The sequence below is a fragment of the Lottia gigantea genome, assembly GCF_000327385.1.
Source record: "Lottia gigantea unplaced genomic scaffold LOTGIsca_28, whole genome shotgun sequence".
NCBI classification, from domain to species: domain Eukaryota; kingdom Metazoa; phylum Mollusca; class Gastropoda; family Lottiidae; genus Lottia; species Lottia gigantea.
Genome location: NW_008708898.1, coordinates 2,113,697 through 2,132,878, shown reverse-complemented (window position 1 = coordinate 2,132,878; position 19,182 = coordinate 2,113,697). Strand labels below are relative to the sequence as shown.

Sequence of the window (19,182 nt, the reverse complement as noted above, 5' to 3'; positions counted from 1 at the left end):
GAAGCCAAGTTTTGTCACACAGCTTGTTTTGTTGACGTGGCTTCCTTTGCTCCGACTAAGTTCGGTTTTTGTGTGTGTCTGATACGTTGAATTCTGGACATCTCTTTCAAATTTTCTTTAATGCGATCTGTATATGAAAGTACCTTAGGATTTCAATTCATGTATTTCCTCATATCCACTTTTGTGTGAGTGACTTGTGTGTAGACTGTTTGTGAGCAGCTAGGCCTATAGTATTGATTTAAATCTTGCAGTGTTCATTGAATACATGTACTGAGAAATTATTGTTAATTTTGCAGATGAGATTAATAGTAGCAGCTGTTATCCTCACATTGGCCAGTTTATCAGCTGGTCAACAAGAAGACCCTGAAGCCAGATTGTTAATTTCCAAAAATGTTTTAAATAATTTCTTAGTAGAAGGAAAAGACCTCACCGTAGAATATAAAATATTTAATGTTGGAGGAGGGTAAGTTGCCACATTTTTAAATTTTCTATTTTCGCAAAATTCACTTTCTGATAATACAATAGCTACCGGTACTGCAAAATTGCTTGAAATATTCTAATGTTGCATTTGACATTGTCACTTTTTCTTGTAGACCAGCATTAGATGTTCATCTGAAAGATTCTAGCTTCCCAGCTGCTGATTTTGATGTTGTTAGAGGAAATTTAGATGTTACATGGGAAAGAATTGGACCGTATCCTTTTAAATATAGTAGAAGTTACAATGGTTACAATGATGTATTGCTTACTCAGCTCACTTTGATATAAAATCATGAAATTAATAATGCCTTGACTGAGTAACCAACATGAACATCCACTATATTGAGTCAAATATGACATTTTAGGGATTAATGCCAGTTTGTAAATATCTTCTGATTTATTTTTTGACTTTTTTAAAAAAAAGATTACCTCAGATCTTGAGCTGTTGCAATTTTAGGTAGAATATATAATTTTAGAAATTAATTGAAACATGCATGGTTTATTCTACTATAATCTATAAGTAATATACCATAAAGTTTGGTTACATTGATGTATTGCTATACTCAGCTCACTTTGATATGAAATCATGAAAGTAAGAATGCCCTGACTGAGTAACCAATATGGACATGTGTATTAAATGACACTATATTACAATCCTTAACCATATACTAGAGGTGCCAATGTAACCCATGCAGTCATTTTACAACCTACCAAATATGGTTATTTTAATTTTACATCAGCAGAAGTATCTTATCATTCAAAAGAAGATAAAAAAGAACAGAGGGTAGGTATTAGTAATTAGGTGTGGTTAATATGGTAACACACATGCTCATATTTTTAAACATCTCATATGAAAAGAGTTCATTTGAGAGGTTAAAATTAAAAAAAAAAAACAGCATTTTTGCAAGAAATAAGTCTTCAAAATAAGCTAGGATTATCTCTGGTCTTCAAGCAGTCATATATTAACTTACCATATGATATCAGTGCATTTATTTGTCTGCTTTATATTTTTAGTTTGGTTATACCAGTGCCCCAGGCGAAGGTGGTATTGTTAATAGAAAAGAATTTGATAGAAGATTCTCTCCCCATGTTGTAAGTACAGCTTAATTTCAATTTTTTTTTTACATTGAATTACTGTAGATCCTTCTTCATTCTGGTCTCAGCTTAAAACTTCTTTCATATAATCTGATTTAGATAGGTTTTAGCTATTTCCATCTGTATCAAATTGACCTGACTTCTTGCCATTTTAAAACTTAATTCGTAAATTAAATGCTTAGTACTCCAATTTATTTTGATTCAATTTCAATATTATAAAGTAATTTTGAAATGACTGCCCTGATGAGGCTTGTGTATCCCAAACACATGTCCTCATATCCTTTGGAGTGTTATTTGATTTTTCAATCAAAACATCAAAGACATTCTGATCTGTATTACTTGGGAATGCTGACCAATCTATGAACCTTACCATTATTAAACTCTATTTTTCAGTTGGATTGGTTAGTGTTTGCTGTTATGACTTTACCTTCATTAGGTATTCCTTGTTTATTATGGTACAGCAGTAGCAGAAGATTCGCAGTTCCACCAAAAAAACATAATTAATTTATGTATATATAGATAAATATTTCTCATTGTTTCTAAATTCATTTTGTACATTTCAGGATAATAAATTTTAACTTTAACATTCTCAAATCTGTATATTCTTTGTTCTTATATCCTATATGTCCACGTGCATTGCATCATCTGTTTGCAATGTCCACATTGTGAATGCTTTGCCGAGTTTGAGCATCCGAAGACTTGCCATCTTTTTGGCTTTTGGATACAACTTGTACATATTTTGATATGCGTTCAAAGGCTGCAATCCCCGTGGAAGAAATCGGCCCAAATAAAAATAGTGAATTTAAAGAAACTGATTTCAAAATTAGGTTATAAATCTTTGTTTATTACAGAAACAAGGTATTGAAAGTATTTTGACAATAAATATCAACAATTGGGCAGAAAAAAAAATATTCAAACAAATATAAAATACAAACTCAGTTAATATTGGACTTAACTAATCAAATTGTTTAAAAATTGGACACTTTTGTAGCTTGATATCCCAGTGATGTGTGTTAATAATTCATTACTAAAATATACGTATATGGTATTTGAGGTGTAGGGAATAGAACGAGACAAATTCTTCTATGATTTTAACAGATAGTGAGGAAGTTAATATGTGTTACCTCCCTTTAACCACTGGATCAACCCTATTGCGCTTTAATAACACCAATTTTTATACCTTAAAGAATGCCGCAGTTACAAAGATTTGTATGTACAATCTTTCAAATTATAAGCTAAAGGCATAGAGTCGTCAAATTATGAGATGCCAAGATAATTTTTATATTACATAAATATGGATCTTCAACAGTTCAAGCTGAACCAGATGTCCTGAAAATTCCTTTGAATTTGGTATCCGAACCTTATTAACACAATTACATAATATGATATAACTAAAGAAAATAAAGTGGTGTAAAGGATCACAGATTATTTAAAGGAATAAGTACCTCTTAGAATGGACATCAAATTTAATGTCCCAAACTTGGTCAATTAGAGGATATATCAGTTGGACTTATATACCAGGTGCCATGATTAAAGAATAGAATGTCTATTCAAGACGATATTTCCAGTAAACTAAATAATTATTGAAAAGTGCTTCTATGCGTGTTTCAAAATTACTTAGTTTAATGGATTCTGTACGATAGGCTTGTTATGACACCAGGTTAGTCCACTTATGGACAAAGACTCATTTTGGCCAAGTTTAGAAACATTCATTTTTTGTCATCCGAAGAGATCGTATACCTTTAAGAGGTTAAAGTTCAATAAAAAACAGATTATGTTCAAGGCAGACCATATCTTCATCCATGCAAGGCCGTACGAGTCGGAAAATATCTGGCCTTTGATACTTTATCTCGCAATCAACGGAATTCGTCCAATGGAAATATTGCTCGAAAAAGCTCGATGCTTGAGTAATAGTAACCCTTTTCTGGCAATTTCAATACAGAATGTAGCTCAAGTCATTGGCAATATGAGTAAATTATAATTTATTTTTTTGTTCTTTTGAGTTAAACATATAGATATAAGTATCGCTTTGAGGGATATTGAAAACACTTGGTTATCTTTGTTTTAACACTGTTTCAGTCTTTAAACATAATAGTAAAATGCATGTCATTTCTTTCTATCCACACAATACAAAGAACAAATAAAGGTATTATAGGCTATAATGTAAGAAGGCACAGAAAAATGGGAGGGGTCCCCCCACAGGAATATACTTACACACATGAAGAAAAACACATTACCATTAATGGGGTGGTGAGAACCATATAATAATCAACCGTAATAAATATTGTCCGAAACCTGCAGACTAACAACTTTATTTTCAACCCTTGCATTCTGAAACGTACCAATTATCAAGCCACCTATAGTTTTGTTTGTTTGTAAACCAAAAAAGCTCACTGGTACAAGAGGTATAGAGAATGAATTGCAGTCTATGTTCCACGCTAAGAGGATTGTAAGTACCAACATTATGGTTTTATTGTTACGGTAAGGGATTCGGGGAAAAATAAGGTTCCATATCTATACAAGACCCATGGTGTAACCGCATTTAGATTGAAACAGCCAAGGCAACAATGAAGAATTGCCTTCAAGAGGATTCGACGCCTTCACAGTGAATGGTCTAGAGAAGTTGTCAAACTGGCTACCTTCAACTCAATTAAATCTACAATCCCGTGTACTGTTGGTAACGTCTGCGAAAGATTGACCTTCAATCTACGGTCGGACAAAAATTAAACATACAAGATGGTACTTAGAGAGGGACATTAGCATCTTAAATAATTACTAGAAATCTGACACCCCTGTTCCTGAAACCACCTCGGACCAATCATAGTGTGTTTGTCATAAAAATAGATATTTGTAACAATAAGCAGAAACCACTGAATCAGTCGCATTATTGCGTTATTCGCTCAAATCGAAAATTTTAATTTTCCCGTGCCGCTCGGCAACATAGAGTTTCTTTTCCTCAACATGGACGCCCCATGGTTGATCGAAATCATTCTCGTTATCAAATAATAAGGTTACATCTTTTCCATCATTGGATATTACGAAGATATTATTTTTGTGCTCATCTGCCACATAAACAGTTCCATCGCTATCACAAGTTACTCCGACCACTAGCTGAAACTCTTCATCTTTGGTACCATAGCACGTATATTTAATGCTTCCATCTGGTTTCAGACATACAATACAGTTTTCATTACAATCAGACAATACAATATCACCAGATTTGGTGCAGCACAGAAACGTAGCACATTGGGTTAGAGCTTTTTTCTCTTCGGTGGGATGACCATACGATTTGACGACCGTTCCATCATGCGAGATGATGAAAGCACGTCCAAGACCATTCCACCAAGCGGTACTGACGACCATAGAGGAATCGTCTAATTTAGCGATACCTCGGAATGTATATTGAGTCTGAAGACAGGTCTGCACTGTCATTTCTAAATCTTTAATATCTAACAACTGAACTGCAGGGTCATCATCGAATGGAATGGTGACTGCTATCACTTCCGGTTTGACTTGTGTTATGCTATTCGGTGGACCGGTTAACACTCTTTTGGCCAGTGGTTTTCCTTCCATATCAAACACTTTAACGGAAGAATTTCCAAAATCTGTTATGAAAATCTTTTCAGCAATTACAATAATGTCTCGAAGCCAAGGATCCTTTCTATCTGGTTTAAATTTATCGTCACCGGAAGGGATCACCCCATTAAACTCCTTAATCATTTTGGGATTCTTCATGTTGGTGTAATTTGATCTGAAATGAAAAAGAAGAGATGTTTTGTGCTTAGAGTAAATCCAATTCCCTCCAATATAAAGCCGGGTTAGTATTCTATTAGTGGGGAAAGCATTTTGAAGAACAGGGCTAATGTCATCTTCACCAGCTGTATAATATATACACTTGAATACGGATATATGTGACCTTTTATTGCCTAGATCTAAGTAGGCCTATCTGAATTGTTCATACCCGAATCAATAATTGTCAGAATGAAAATCTATTGCATGCTCATCCACATAATTAAACAACTGTAACCTTGAGTGAATTGGAATCAATAACTAACTACATCGTATACATGTATATTCGTTATTTAAAAAAGAAATAATTATAATGTCAAGAAATATGAAACACACAGCATGATAACAGGAAGGAACCATCTAATCACTATGTCTTATATTGACACTTAGTTGATTATCCAGGATTATTATTCTTTGCGGCTTAGCTACGAGTTTTCTGATTGGCTTCGATTCACTTCTTGAAAACCCCCCAGTCCCAAATTCGCAGCCCTGGACTAATGGATACAAAATCCTTAAATCTGTAAATCTCTGCCAACCTTGCAATATATATTGACCTACAGTTAGCTAATGGTCTAGTCGGAGTCAGTGTATAAGAGAAGAATAATGAGAATATTGAGATAATCATCTGACAATGTGAGATTATAATTAGACAACAGAGAGTTATTATCAGTAGATAGTTGTCATTATTCCATAAATATAATTCCTGATATAATTCCTCTGTCACCTTCATAAGGTCACCTAGTTACTGTTATACATGTATATTCACTGTGTAATTGGAACTTACAGGAGATAAAGACCGGAGTTCGACCCATGACACATGATTGCTTCTCTCAGTCTTATGCCCGTCTGTCTGTTTTAATTATCAATACCGTACATAATAATTATAACTGTTCAACACAGGCAAATTATATTTCTCTAATCGGTGTTGTAAAACTATATACGGGGTGTGTTGCCAAGAGAAGAATTGGTATGGATTTCTGACTTGACTTTCTCCTTTACATTTTGAGCAGGATATGTAGAGAAATAAAATTTTTAGTTACCATTATTTCCATCGATTATATCAAACAAAACAGGCATCATTAATAGCCATTTTGTATGGAAAAAATGAATTAAGTCAGTGGCTACATGATCATAATTTGATTAATGGTTTCAAATTGCCTTAATGCTCTTATTTTCAAGACATTGCTTAAACTAATTATAGAGATGGTTTTATAGGTCTATCGTTGAAGAAATAAACGATGGTTTCGTGATATCTCAGGGAAAAAAACTCTAAGACAGTCTTTATTTATTGAAAGCAAGAAGGTTGCAGACTGATATAAGGAATATATTTTTTATTAATACCCCATGTTAGGGCTTCAGTGACGGAGAACCCCACTCTCGGGGTTGTTCTACAAGACCCGTTGACCCGTCGCGGATGGCCTGAATTCATCCGTCTTCATTAGCCCACATTTTGTGCATTTATAACTACTTTTCTATCAAAAGTCTCTTTAAGTCGGTATATGAATGTTGTGTCGTATTATATAACATGTGTGTTCTATTGATGTTTTGGGGTTGTTTTTTACATAATTTTCATCGATTTCTATCTCATTTATTGCACGGTAACTGAAACTTGGCGACCTGGCTGTCCCCGGTCAGAGAGCTCACATATTTAAGAGTTTAGGTCCGAAAATAGCTACCGAACAAAACTATCGATTGAGTAGTAAGACTGAAAATGTTACTGTTTCACCAGACACACATTATACGTTGTCCCAGTAAGGTCAAAAGTCAAATATCTATCAGAAATATGGCAGTGAGCCATACATGGTTGCGGACAAGGCAACCGGAAATACAATATAGACGAGATACAATGTTCGCTGGGGAGTGGGTTGGGTGTGAGACTGTCGATGATAAATAGAAGAAGCCAATCGTATGCGGAGCATACCTGTATATTTGCTTCTTCTATTTTCTGCAATGTCAATAATCCAACATAGTAGGCTACATCGCCTCGTAATCAACGTCGGATACAGTAACTCGTAAATTCTCAGCTTAAAGTCAATTATTAATATGTCCATTAAAACTACAATACCCAAAATAAGACTTACATGTACGTCGAAGTTTTCAGGCTATAATAGTATACATCGTTTCAATCCACTATTTATTTTCCTCACCCGTCGTGAGATACGTGACAAGTAAAGGCCTTGAAACATGTCTAATTTCTTCAATATAATTTGTTTTGATAGCACATTTCATTGATTTTTTTCAAGAAGTTTATAAAGTATGATATTACTTTCATGATCAATATGTTTCTATATGTCTCTATATATAGTGATCTATAATACCCGTATACCAGTGTAAAGAGACAATGATCCCTCGGGGACTTTCAATGATTCAATTTTACATTAGATTTAGGCATTCTGACAATAGAAAACTGTTTCGTGCCAAATACAGTTGCTCTCATCAGTTTGATATTTTATTTTATAGAAATAGATAGGCTTAGGTCCAATATACAAGATGAAACTTTAAAACACTAATTGCCCATTTCCATGAAGACGTGAGATCGGTGAAATTTTGCTACGACAGAGGCATTAGCATTTGATTCCGAGGCCCCGAATAATCACAGCATGTAGACTAAAGCAGTTTCAATGAAATAGCAAAGTTTTATTTAACAAACGAGTTGGCCTACATGTATGTACAATTAAATTGTCATTATGTCTCAACTAGATTATTATACTGTCGAGCACAGTTTGCCAATGGAACCTATTTGTTTTGGGTTCAGAGTTAAAAAATGGTTTCTAAGTTTCCAATATTAAAAAATAAGATATCGTACGTTTCCTTGTGAATTATAGAGCAATTCTGATCGTTGAAGGTCAAGACAATTTTCCGACTGACGAATAAAATTACTATAAAATGGTTTATGAAGTATAAGCTAGCTATTTACTAAAACCATTAACAGATCAAGATTCTACTGTAAATTCAACTAGCCTTAACACATAAAATATTTATAATGTCGGACTGATTTTCTTCACAATTAGTCCGGCTTTGCGGTTCTAACCTACATTAGCCGGCGGCAATGACAAGCCAGATAAGAAAAAGAAATTTCTTCCACTATGATCTTACAATAATTCCCTCGTTGACTATCGATTATAATATTGTTAACAATCCAAATGACAAGATTTCCAAAACATTCGAAATGTCCTATAACCCACGCAAAAGAACCAGGGTTAAAATTCGGGTCAAATAATTCTAATAGCATGCAAACAGTTTACTAGTAAGTGTACTGACTACGAACTAGAACCATAGACGACAATTTATATGAAACTCCGCACAATTTTCGCTCAATTAAAAAAAATCAATTATTTTCTGAAATTGACACCATGAGAGGGCGATAAACAACAAAACTGTTGTGAATTATGTTTAAGAAAAATTGAGAAATTTACATACCAATAATAGTATTCCGGTAAATTAGCACTTATTGATTTTCTAACGCATCCTCCTTTCATCAAGCTAAATTGTAATATTCCTTCTTTGACATTCCATAAATTGCTATTACGAGTTGTCTGCCCTTGCCGGATATTGATTTGTTTACTTTGGAAGAGAAATGGTAGAAAATGAAATGTATCTTTTGGATTTTCGTGATTTTAGAAATATTCAGCTTTATTCGAACGACTAATATTGATGGTAACGTATTAATTGTAACATTTCGTAATGAGTATCACATCAAATAAGACGTATGACGTAAATATGAGTCATTATTGGGAAATCGGTACGAACTTGTCTCAACTCACTGGGTGAGTTCAAATCCCATGTTAGTGTTAAAGGGATACTACGTCTTAGGATGAACATAAAATTTTAATTTTGCTCAAATTTGACCAATAACAGTATATATCCATCAGTGGACATAACTGGTGTCCTAACTATACATCAAAATCCCTCTATAATCCGATATATCCATAAAATCAAGTAATTAATTATAAAACGCTTAATACATCCATTAAGCGATTTTCAAATCGTGAGTCTAGGAAATTTGGTGTAATTTTCAAGGAGAAGTAACTCTCAAATGGGTTTTCCCATGTCCGTGACCTCTACTCATGAATTGACCTCGACATTGTCAGACACATTTTGAAGACTGAATAATAATGCCTCGTAGGAGATTAAGCGACTCCGCAAAAAAGCAATTCATACAATTTTCAACGAATATTAATTATTGGCAAAGTTTGTTTGTATACACAGGAAGATGATTCTTTCCTGTTTTAGTGTTGATTACCCAGACTCTTTTTTTCTCAAACAGAACAGACTTATCGCTAGCTCACTTTTTTTAAAAATTCTGATTATAGTTTCATTATCGCTTTTTCAAACTTGATAAAGTGTGGGATGCATACTTATTTAATCAATGGCCACTATGAAACACAAATATTAGCCACAGGACGAGTGTATTCTAAGACGTAGTTTCCCTTTAAAACTGGTGTTAGTACCGAATTTGGACACTAACACTGTTGGATATTAACACGGAGTGTGTAACACGAGCTTACTATCGGTATGATTTCTTGGATGTTAAATATCACACAGAACCGATCTGTATGGATTTTTAGCCTTAATTAAAATTTCTTAAAAAATATTTGATGATTTGATTTAGTACAGTGGTGTAACCTATTTTTCGTGCATATAAGGATTTAACACCGAATTTCGTCAAAGTTAAAAAAAGTTTTTTTTATGTCTTAGATGTTTCCTCAGATACTCTACAAAATAATTAAAATTGGTTTATTTCGATTTTCTTTATGAATCTTTCACTTTGACCCATATTTCATGAGCAACCAACTCGGCAACTGCGGCAGAATGCGTCACCTATTTTTGTGTACAATGTTTGATCAATAAATATGTCGAGAAGAACACGTTGTATAGATACCGGGTGGTATAATTATCTTCTCTTAGTATTTATCTTTAATATCAATTCATTATAACTAGTGACAATTCCTTCAAAGAACCACGATATAAAAAAAAAAAGTGACTGACAAAATAAGACGCTTCGCTGACACAAGCCATTTATCCCTGTGGTAACTTTTCTGACACCTCTTGCGGGAAGCAGTAAAAATAGAGCTCTCCCATCGTCGCCCTAAGGGTGACACGAAAGGATAGATAGGCCTTGCTTTCACATGTATCCCTCCTACTGAAAAGCATCCTCAAGCCAGCATTTGCCCTTTCTCTCTACCAAGAGTTTCTCTCCCTTTTGTAAAGGCCTATTATATTGTCTTTTTATCCACTTCTTATTGGAATTGTACGCAATGCTTTGCCTCTGGAGTCAGAGAAGCAGGCAAAATATCACCCAAGGCAAAACATTATCTAATATTTGTAGCCTTCTTTACTTTACTGGTTATCCAAGATCTATCTGTCCTAACTTTGTGAACATGTCTGAGAGTGCACAAACACACATATTAGTATAAATAGGCCTACTCTACATAGAGTGCAAGTTCAGATCCAAACTGACACCATGTGGAAAAGTTGACGAGTCGTCATTTTAACGTTCAATTGCAGATAATTCTGGACACACATGGTGAACTTTGAACACTATAATTGATCAGGCTTAGCTAAAAAATTCCAGTTTCTGAGACTAAAGTATGATTGGTTAAAAAAAGTGGCCTATCTGTCCCTTTAACTGTATATGAATGGGATCAAGTCTGCGTGTCTACCGGCAATCTAAACTTACTAAGAAAAATAATATGATATTCAGTTTTCAAGTAGCCCATATAAATTGCCTCAATGTGAATTGATTTCAAGGAACTGTATGAAACCACCAATCCACAACAAGTGCTTTTGAAACGGCATGTTTTTATATTTTAGGACAGAGTACAGGAACGACAATTCCTGTGTCAACTAACTCAGTATCACAGTCCATAGCTATATCTAGTCTAGATAGCAGTACAGCATCATTTAATCAAACAACTCCAGCCCCAACGACTGATTCCATCAATCCTCTAGAACATTGTCCTAGTAATGTTCAGTGTTCACAGTTAGGTGGTGACTGTATCCAGTGTTCATTTAATACTTCATGTTTTTATGGTTCTGTTCAAGAGGCAGAGTGTTCACCTAAGCCTCAAGTCAATTGCACTGTAAGTTCTGACTTAAATAATTTTAGTTAAAAAAAACCTCCTGAAAAGGTTATCATTTCAATGGATTTTGTCAATACCTATAAATCCTGTGAGCAGGGCCAACCATGTTATGTTTTCGGATTTAAATCTTTCAATAATTTTCTTTTGCTGTATAGCTATTTTTTGAGTTTTTAATTAATAACATTTCTTTTAATATAGATAATATTATGCCATATAAAATATTTGTTTGCAAGTGAATACAAGTGATGTTTTTTAGTTGGTTTTCAATATGTTCAGGGTAATCAAGTATTTAGAAGGCAGTTTGAATGTAGGTTCTGCTATCAACTACCAGAGGTTAAATATCAATGTAACCATTCTACTACATGTATGATATCCAACTCTAAAAATTATTATCCACCAAGATCTACATATATATCATTATGTACGGCCCAACAAGATGTCCTATGTTTAGGTAAGTGTATTTTTTCATATGGAAATTGAAAAATATTGACTTTTTAAAATTTTTTTTACTACAAACACCATATTTTACATGATTTACTATCCCATGGTGATATTTTACTACATTTGATACTGACATCATATTTTACCAGATTTACTAAAAGATAGTCATGACAGTTTATCAAAGTTACTTCAAACATCATACCTTACCAACTTTACTACAAACATCATACTTTACCCACTTTACTTCAAACATCATACTTTACCAACTTTAATACAAACATCATACTTTACCAACTTTACTACAAACATCATACCTTACCAACTTTACTACAAACATCATACTTTACCAACTTTACTACAAACATCATACTTTACCAACTTTACTTCAAACATCATATCTTACCAACTTTACTACAAACATCATACTTTACCCACTTTAATACAAACATCATACTTTACCAACTTTACTACAAACATTATATTTTACCAGATCTACTACAGACATTACATTTTACCAGATCTACTACAGACATTATATTTTACCAAATCTACTACAGACATTACATTTTACCAGATTTACTACAGACATTATATTTTACCAGATCTACTACAGTCATTATATTTTACCAGATCTACTACAGTCATTATATTTTACCAGATCTACTACAAACATTACATTTTACCAGATCTACTACAGACATTATATTTTACCAGATTTACTACAGTCATTATATTTTACCAGATCTACTACAGACATTACATTTTACCAGATCTACTACAGTCATAATATTTTACCAGATCTACTACAGACATTATATTTTACCAGATCTACTACAAACATTACATTTTACCAGATCTACTACAAACATTACATTTTACCAGATCTACTACAGACATTATATTTTACCAGATCTACTACAGTCATTATATTTTACCAGATCTACTACAGTCATTATATTTTACCAGATCTACTACAAACATTATATTTTACCAGATCTACTACAAACATTACATTTTACCAGATCTACTACAGACATTATATTTTATCAGATCTACTACAGTCATTATATTTTACCAGATCTACTACAAACATTACATTTTACCAGATCTACTACAAACATTACATTTTACCAGATCTACTACAAACATTACATTTTACCAGATCTACTACAGTCATTATATTTTACCAGATTTACTACAGTCATTATATTTTACCAGATCTACTACAGTCATTACATTTTACCAGATCTACTACAGTCATTATATTTTACCAGATCTACTACAGACATTATATTTTACCAGATCTACTAGAGACATTATATTTTACCAGATCTACTACAGTCATTATATTTTACCAGATCTACTACAGTCATTATATTTTACCAGATCTACTACAGACATTATATTTTACCAGATCTACTACAGACATTATATTTTACCAGATCTACTACAGTCATTATATTTTACCAGATCTACTACAGTCATTATATTTTACCAGATCTACTAGAGACATTATATTTTACCAGATCTACTACAGTCATTATATTTTACCAGATCTACTACAGTCATTATATTTTACCAGATTTACTATAGTCATTACATTTTACCAGATCTACTACAGACATTATATTTTACCAGATCTACTACAGACATTATATTTTACCAGATCTACTACAGTCATTATATTTTACCAGATTTACTACAGTCATTATATTTTACCAGATCTACTACAATCATTACATTTTACCAGATCTACTACAGACATTATATTTTACCAGATTTACTACAGTCATTATATTTTACCAGATCTACTACAGTCATAATATTTTACCAGATCTACTACAGACATTATATTTTACCAGATCTACTACAGACATTATATTTTACCAGATTTACTACAGTCATTATATTTTACCAGATCTACTACAGACATTACATTTTACCAGATCTACTACAGACATTACATTTTACCAGATCTAATACAGTCATTATATTTTACCAGATCTACTACAGTCATTACATTTTACCAGATCTACTACAGACATTATATTTTACCAGATGTACTACAGACATTATATTTTACCAGATTTACTACGAACATCTTATTTTTACCAATGTTACTTTAAACATCATAATTTACCAGATCTACTACAGACATTATATTTTACCAGATCTACTACAGTCATTATATTTTACCAGATCTACTACAGACATTACATTTTACCAGATCTACTACAGTCATTATATTTTACCAAATCTACTACAGACATTACATTTTACCAGATCTACTACAGACATTATATTTTACCAGATCTACTACAGTCATTATATTTTACCAGATCTACTACAGACATTACATTTTACCAGATCTACTACAGTCATTATATTTTACCAAATCTACTACAGACATTACATTTTACCAGATTTACTACAGACATTATATTTTACCAATGTTACTTTAAACATCTTATTTTTACCAATGTTACTTTAAACATCATAATTTACCAGATCTACTACAGACATTATATTTTACCAGATCTACTACAGTCATTATATTTTACCAGATCTACTACAGACATTACATTTTACCAGATTTACTACAGACATTATATTTTACCAGATTTACTACAAACATCGTATTTTTACCAATGTTACTTTAAACATCATAATTTACTAGATTTACTACAGACATTACATTTTACCAGATTTACTACGAACATCATATTTTTACCAATTTTACTTTAAACATCATAATTTACTAATTACTACAATTATCATATTTCACCAGATCTACAACAGACATTATATTTTATCAGATTTACTACAAACATCATATGTATTTATGAAATTTACTACAAACATATTTACTAGTTTTACTACAGACATCACTTTTTACCAGACTTACTACAAACATCATATTTATGAGATTTACTACAAGCATAATATTTACCAGTTTTACAACAGACAACATTTCTCTAGAAAATAATAATTTGCTCTAGATGAGTTTTTTGAGTGGTAAAAGTCTGATGCCCAAGTCTTACTTAATGGAGATTAAAATATTGATTTTATGATTGCAGACAGCTTTACTTAGATTAGTCTTTATTCTCAGTCTCAATATTCAATGATAAACTGATAAATAACTAACATTGTTGTACTAAGAAGTCTATGAAATAAGGTGAAAGTTAAAACAAAACCTAACCATATGTTTATCACTCACAATCAGTAACATGCTTTTTAAACATTCCTCAAATGTTAACAGTAAATTGAGTTTGTAATTTTGGTCTTTTTTTTTTCGCAGCAAAAATGATGTCGGTCTTTTATCTCTGTACAACACACTTTATAATATGTAAACATGCTTGGAGTAAGGTTTATTTTAAGAATTATTTTTCTCATCTCGTAAATACAGATAGTTATATACATGAAACAATTTAGAAAATGTAGGCTATGTAACTATAATGCAATTTTTTGAGATTTCATTTATACCTACGCAGTTGAATAAGGTGGGATTTGTTTACAAACTAGCAAATGGCTGGTTATGGCATTAGATAAGTAAAACAAAGTACTGACATTACCACAATTATTAATATGTTGACATTCTGGTTGAAATGCCATGAAAGGTTAACGTTAAGGGAACCACTACCACACTTATATTGCAGAGGAGTTCGGATTCAATAAAACTTGTCATTTCTTGATAATAATAACTGATTTCAGTCTTTTCTGAGTTGAATTCAAGTTTGATATTATATTTATTCCTTGGCTAAAATTTTCACCAACCTTAGATACCTGTGATCTATGACATTTAGTATAATTTTGAAGTTGATGTTTCAACAAATTCAAAAGTAATTTATGTAATATTATTCTGAAACCAAAGTAGTAATGACAATTGTTCATTTTGCAGTTCTTGATGATTATTTGTTGGTTTGGAAAACTATCTTACCTTTTTATACCACCCATTGTGAACTGGAATAGTTTCTGAATTGAAAATGTGTGAACATTAAAAGTATTTCCATGTGAAATTTCTTATGATTAAATGTAAATTGATCTAGAACTTGGTTTCTCAACATTTTCACCCCAATTTTTATATAGAGTTTTCTGTGAAATTCAATAATGAGTACACAATAATGATCAGTTGTATATTTTTTTGTGGTTTTCTCAAATTAAGCAATCTCGTTGCTACTCTTTGTGGGTATAATACTAGGTTACATATCATCTACTTTAAGCTTGAATTGATTTCATTATTCCAGCACACCAGTATTTGCTTTCATGCATAACCTTATTAAAATACAATTAAAGTAACAATCCCATCAGCTTTTAGGTTGTCATTGAAATGAAATAGTTTATGTTTTATATTTCTTAATGTGCTAGAAGGGAAGTAAATTATGGCTTTTTGTATTAATAAAAACACTGTCAACTTAGTACATTGGTTATTTTTGGTTGGTGATCATCATTGATTGATGTGAGACAAGCATACATAGTTATTTCAATTCATTGAAGCACATGGAAAATGTTTTCTCATAGCCTATAATGCCTAGTCACTAGGCCCTAGTGATAGTAATAATGCTCATCATCAATATGTTGCAGAAATGCAATTTTTACCATGCCATGATAAGCAGCATCCAGAATAGAAATCTGAAGTAATTATTACACCAATAGGCAGAGGGGGACTGGTTGTAGCCCAGTTAGGAAAAGTATTGGAATTTTATGGGACAAAATTATGTTTGTGGGTTCTAACCTCAGTTGAAAAGATCTGAGTTACTATCCTGGCTAAACACAGTCTCTTTTTGTCTTTTTTCAAGAATCCTACGTGTTTATTTCAGGAAGAAGAAGGTTTTATAAAGAGAGAGAATGTAATTGGACCAGTGGATATAAATGGTCAACAGCCTTTATTCTCAGGTATAGTTTATACAGTGTAACCTATTTTCGTGGATATAAGGATTCAACACCGAATTTCGTCAATTTAAAAAAAACGAAAAAAAAAATGTATGTCTTAGATGTTTCCTCAGATACTCTACAAAATAATTAAAATTGGTTTATTTCGATTTTCTTAATGAATCCTTCACTTTGACCCATATTTCATGAGCAACCAACTTGGGAACGGCTGCAGAATGCGTCACCTATTTTCGTGTACAATGTTTGATCTATAAATAAGTCTAGAAAAACACATTGTATAGATTCCGGGTGATATAATTAACTTCTCTTAGTATTTATCTTTAATATCAATTCATTATAAATAGTGACAATTCCTTCAAAGAACCACGATATAAAAAAAAAAGTAGTGACTGACAAAATAAGATACGTAGCTTGATTTATTGCTAAAAGTCACTGAAACAACATAAAAATATGGTCCACTTTGTGTTCCATAGAAATTTTCGGCTGACACGGAATCCGCTAGTTGATCACGTGATTTCATTCGTTGGACTACATCTTTTGACCAGCTCAGTAACAGTTCCATAAGTCAGAAAGGTTGAACAATGAACATGCCCTAGATCCCTGGAGTAAAATAAATTCAAAATTTGTTGGAAAGATTTACCTGTGAATATATTGGATGGATGTATACAAGAGTAATGTAAAATATCTTGTTATTTCAGTATAACAGTAGGTGGGTTTGGAGTTGACAGATTTTATTTAGGATTATGGAGAGAGGCTATAGGTAAACTGTTTAGTTTTGGTGGACTAGGTGTATGGACTCTAGTAGATGTAATATTAATAGGGGTGGGATATGTCGGTCCTGCTGACGGATCTCTTTATATATAACTTGAGGACTAAGTCAAAACATACCCAATGTCTGTCATTCACTGTGAAATCATCTTGAGCAGGCCATTCCTTTCGATGGAAGTCAGAATACATGTACACAGCTATGTTGGAAACTTGCCAAATATGAAGTGAAATCAATCATGAACATTGAATTCCATTTGGTAAAAGTGAGAGGAAGGAAGGGGTTAAAAAGACTAATTAAATCATGGATGGTACATGGAAAATATTAGGACAAAAAAAGAGAGTGTAAGTGAATATGGATTTTGAAAGGAAAAATATTTTCAGAATTTTCAATAGCAATGTTGATTATTCTAAGCATTGTGAAGATAATCTGCCAGATTAGAGAGTTAGTTTCTGATGATATACTGTGATATAATCATTGTTCCATTTTTATTCTTATTAGCATGGTTTATAGTCAATATTTTCTATCAGGGACCAGAAACTGAAGAAATTGATATAAAAATCTCAACATAACGTTTCTAGGCCTTGATTTGTCACATTTAGTATATATTTTATTTAAAGAAAAAGCAAAACACTGCCTATCTCTGCAAATAACATAATTTTTGCTTGGTAGTTCAAGATCTATTGATGTACGACCTGAATTTTTTATCTCAAAATGGTAAAGGATTTTTGAGCTCTTGTAGCTAATTAGTTCATTTTTACCAAATTTCAAAACGTAAAATTAGCAAAAAAGTCTCTTTGAAGCAAAATATTACCATCCAGTTTGACATTCACTTCCTTGAAAACCTGACTACATATATACAATGTTTTTGGTTTCATCAATATAGAAAATTGAATCATTATATAAGTATAGTTTCAAAGTCCGATTACCATAACAATCATTCCATTTAGATGTACATATATCATAGTATATTCTGTATATATATTATAAATAAAGATTTTTTACTAACCTTTCATACAGTAAATCACTATATTGGAAATCATCAAGTAATAATTGAGAATCTGGCTGATTTTAACTATGTTAATTTTGAGCTAGAGGCTATATTTTGCAATCTTTTGTATAATGCCAACCAATCAATAATAAATCTTAAGAGTATTTTCCTATATTCAGGTTAAGTACAAATAAACAATGGAAAGAATCAGAATGGATCGAGACAGAATTTTATCTGTTTATTATGAATATACATTATTGCACTTTACATGATACAAATACACAAAAATATCTAACATTTAACAAAATAACATAGCTAAATATACAACATGATAGATTTGTTGATATAGTTACCATAGAAACCCAATATAATTTTTTTTTCTACATAATGTCACTGCCCTTGGGTCATCATTTCTATATTCCATTTCCCTCCATCAAATACTGGATTTGAAATACAAAGTATTGTATTTGATTTAAGAATGTTATGTAGAACATGTTTTTTATAAAACTAATTAAAGCAATGGAACTGATCTAGTCATCAGACATTACATCAGAGAAGACCTGAAGTAGCAGTTCAGATCATATTTTACAAATCCATTAACAAACAATTCTTTTTCGCAAATTTTAACTTTTATAGGAAAGGTTAAGAAT

The 19,182-nt window shown here is 32.1% G+C and overlaps 3 protein-coding genes across 3 annotated transcripts; 2 read left to right on the top strand and 1 right to left on the bottom strand.

The window, feature by feature from the left end:
• Nucleotides 1-296: 296 nt before the first annotated feature.
• LOTGIDRAFT_118304 (hypothetical protein) lies at nt 297-2,076 on the top strand (the record flags this gene model as incomplete). Its single annotated transcript, XM_009056604.1, has 5 exons — nt 297-463; nt 594-692; nt 1,150-1,261; nt 1,492-1,569; nt 1,966-2,076. The coding sequence occupies 5 exons, from the start codon at nt 297-299 to the stop codon at nt 2,074-2,076; spliced, it is 567 nt and encodes a 188-aa protein (XP_009054852.1).
• Nucleotides 2,077-4,464: 2,388 nt separating this feature from the next.
• LOTGIDRAFT_232380 (hypothetical protein) lies at nt 4,465-6,180 on the bottom strand (the record flags this gene model as incomplete). Its single annotated transcript, XM_009056603.1, has 2 exons — nt 4,465-5,323; nt 6,146-6,180. The coding sequence occupies 2 exons, from the start codon at nt 6,178-6,180 to the stop codon at nt 4,465-4,467; spliced, it is 894 nt and encodes a 297-aa protein (XP_009054851.1).
• Nucleotides 6,181-8,942: 2,762 nt separating this feature from the next.
• On the top strand, nt 8,943-18,554 carry LOTGIDRAFT_215567 (hypothetical protein). Its single transcript, XM_009056602.1, has 5 exons — nt 8,943-9,018; nt 11,176-11,444; nt 11,721-11,895; nt 16,703-16,778; nt 17,474-18,554. The coding sequence occupies exons 1-5, from the start codon at nt 8,949-8,951 to the stop codon at nt 17,637-17,639; spliced, it is 756 nt and encodes a 251-aa protein (XP_009054850.1). The 5' UTR covers nt 8,943-8,948; the 3' UTR covers nt 17,640-18,554.
• The last annotated feature ends 628 nt before the right edge of the window (nt 18,555-19,182 follow it).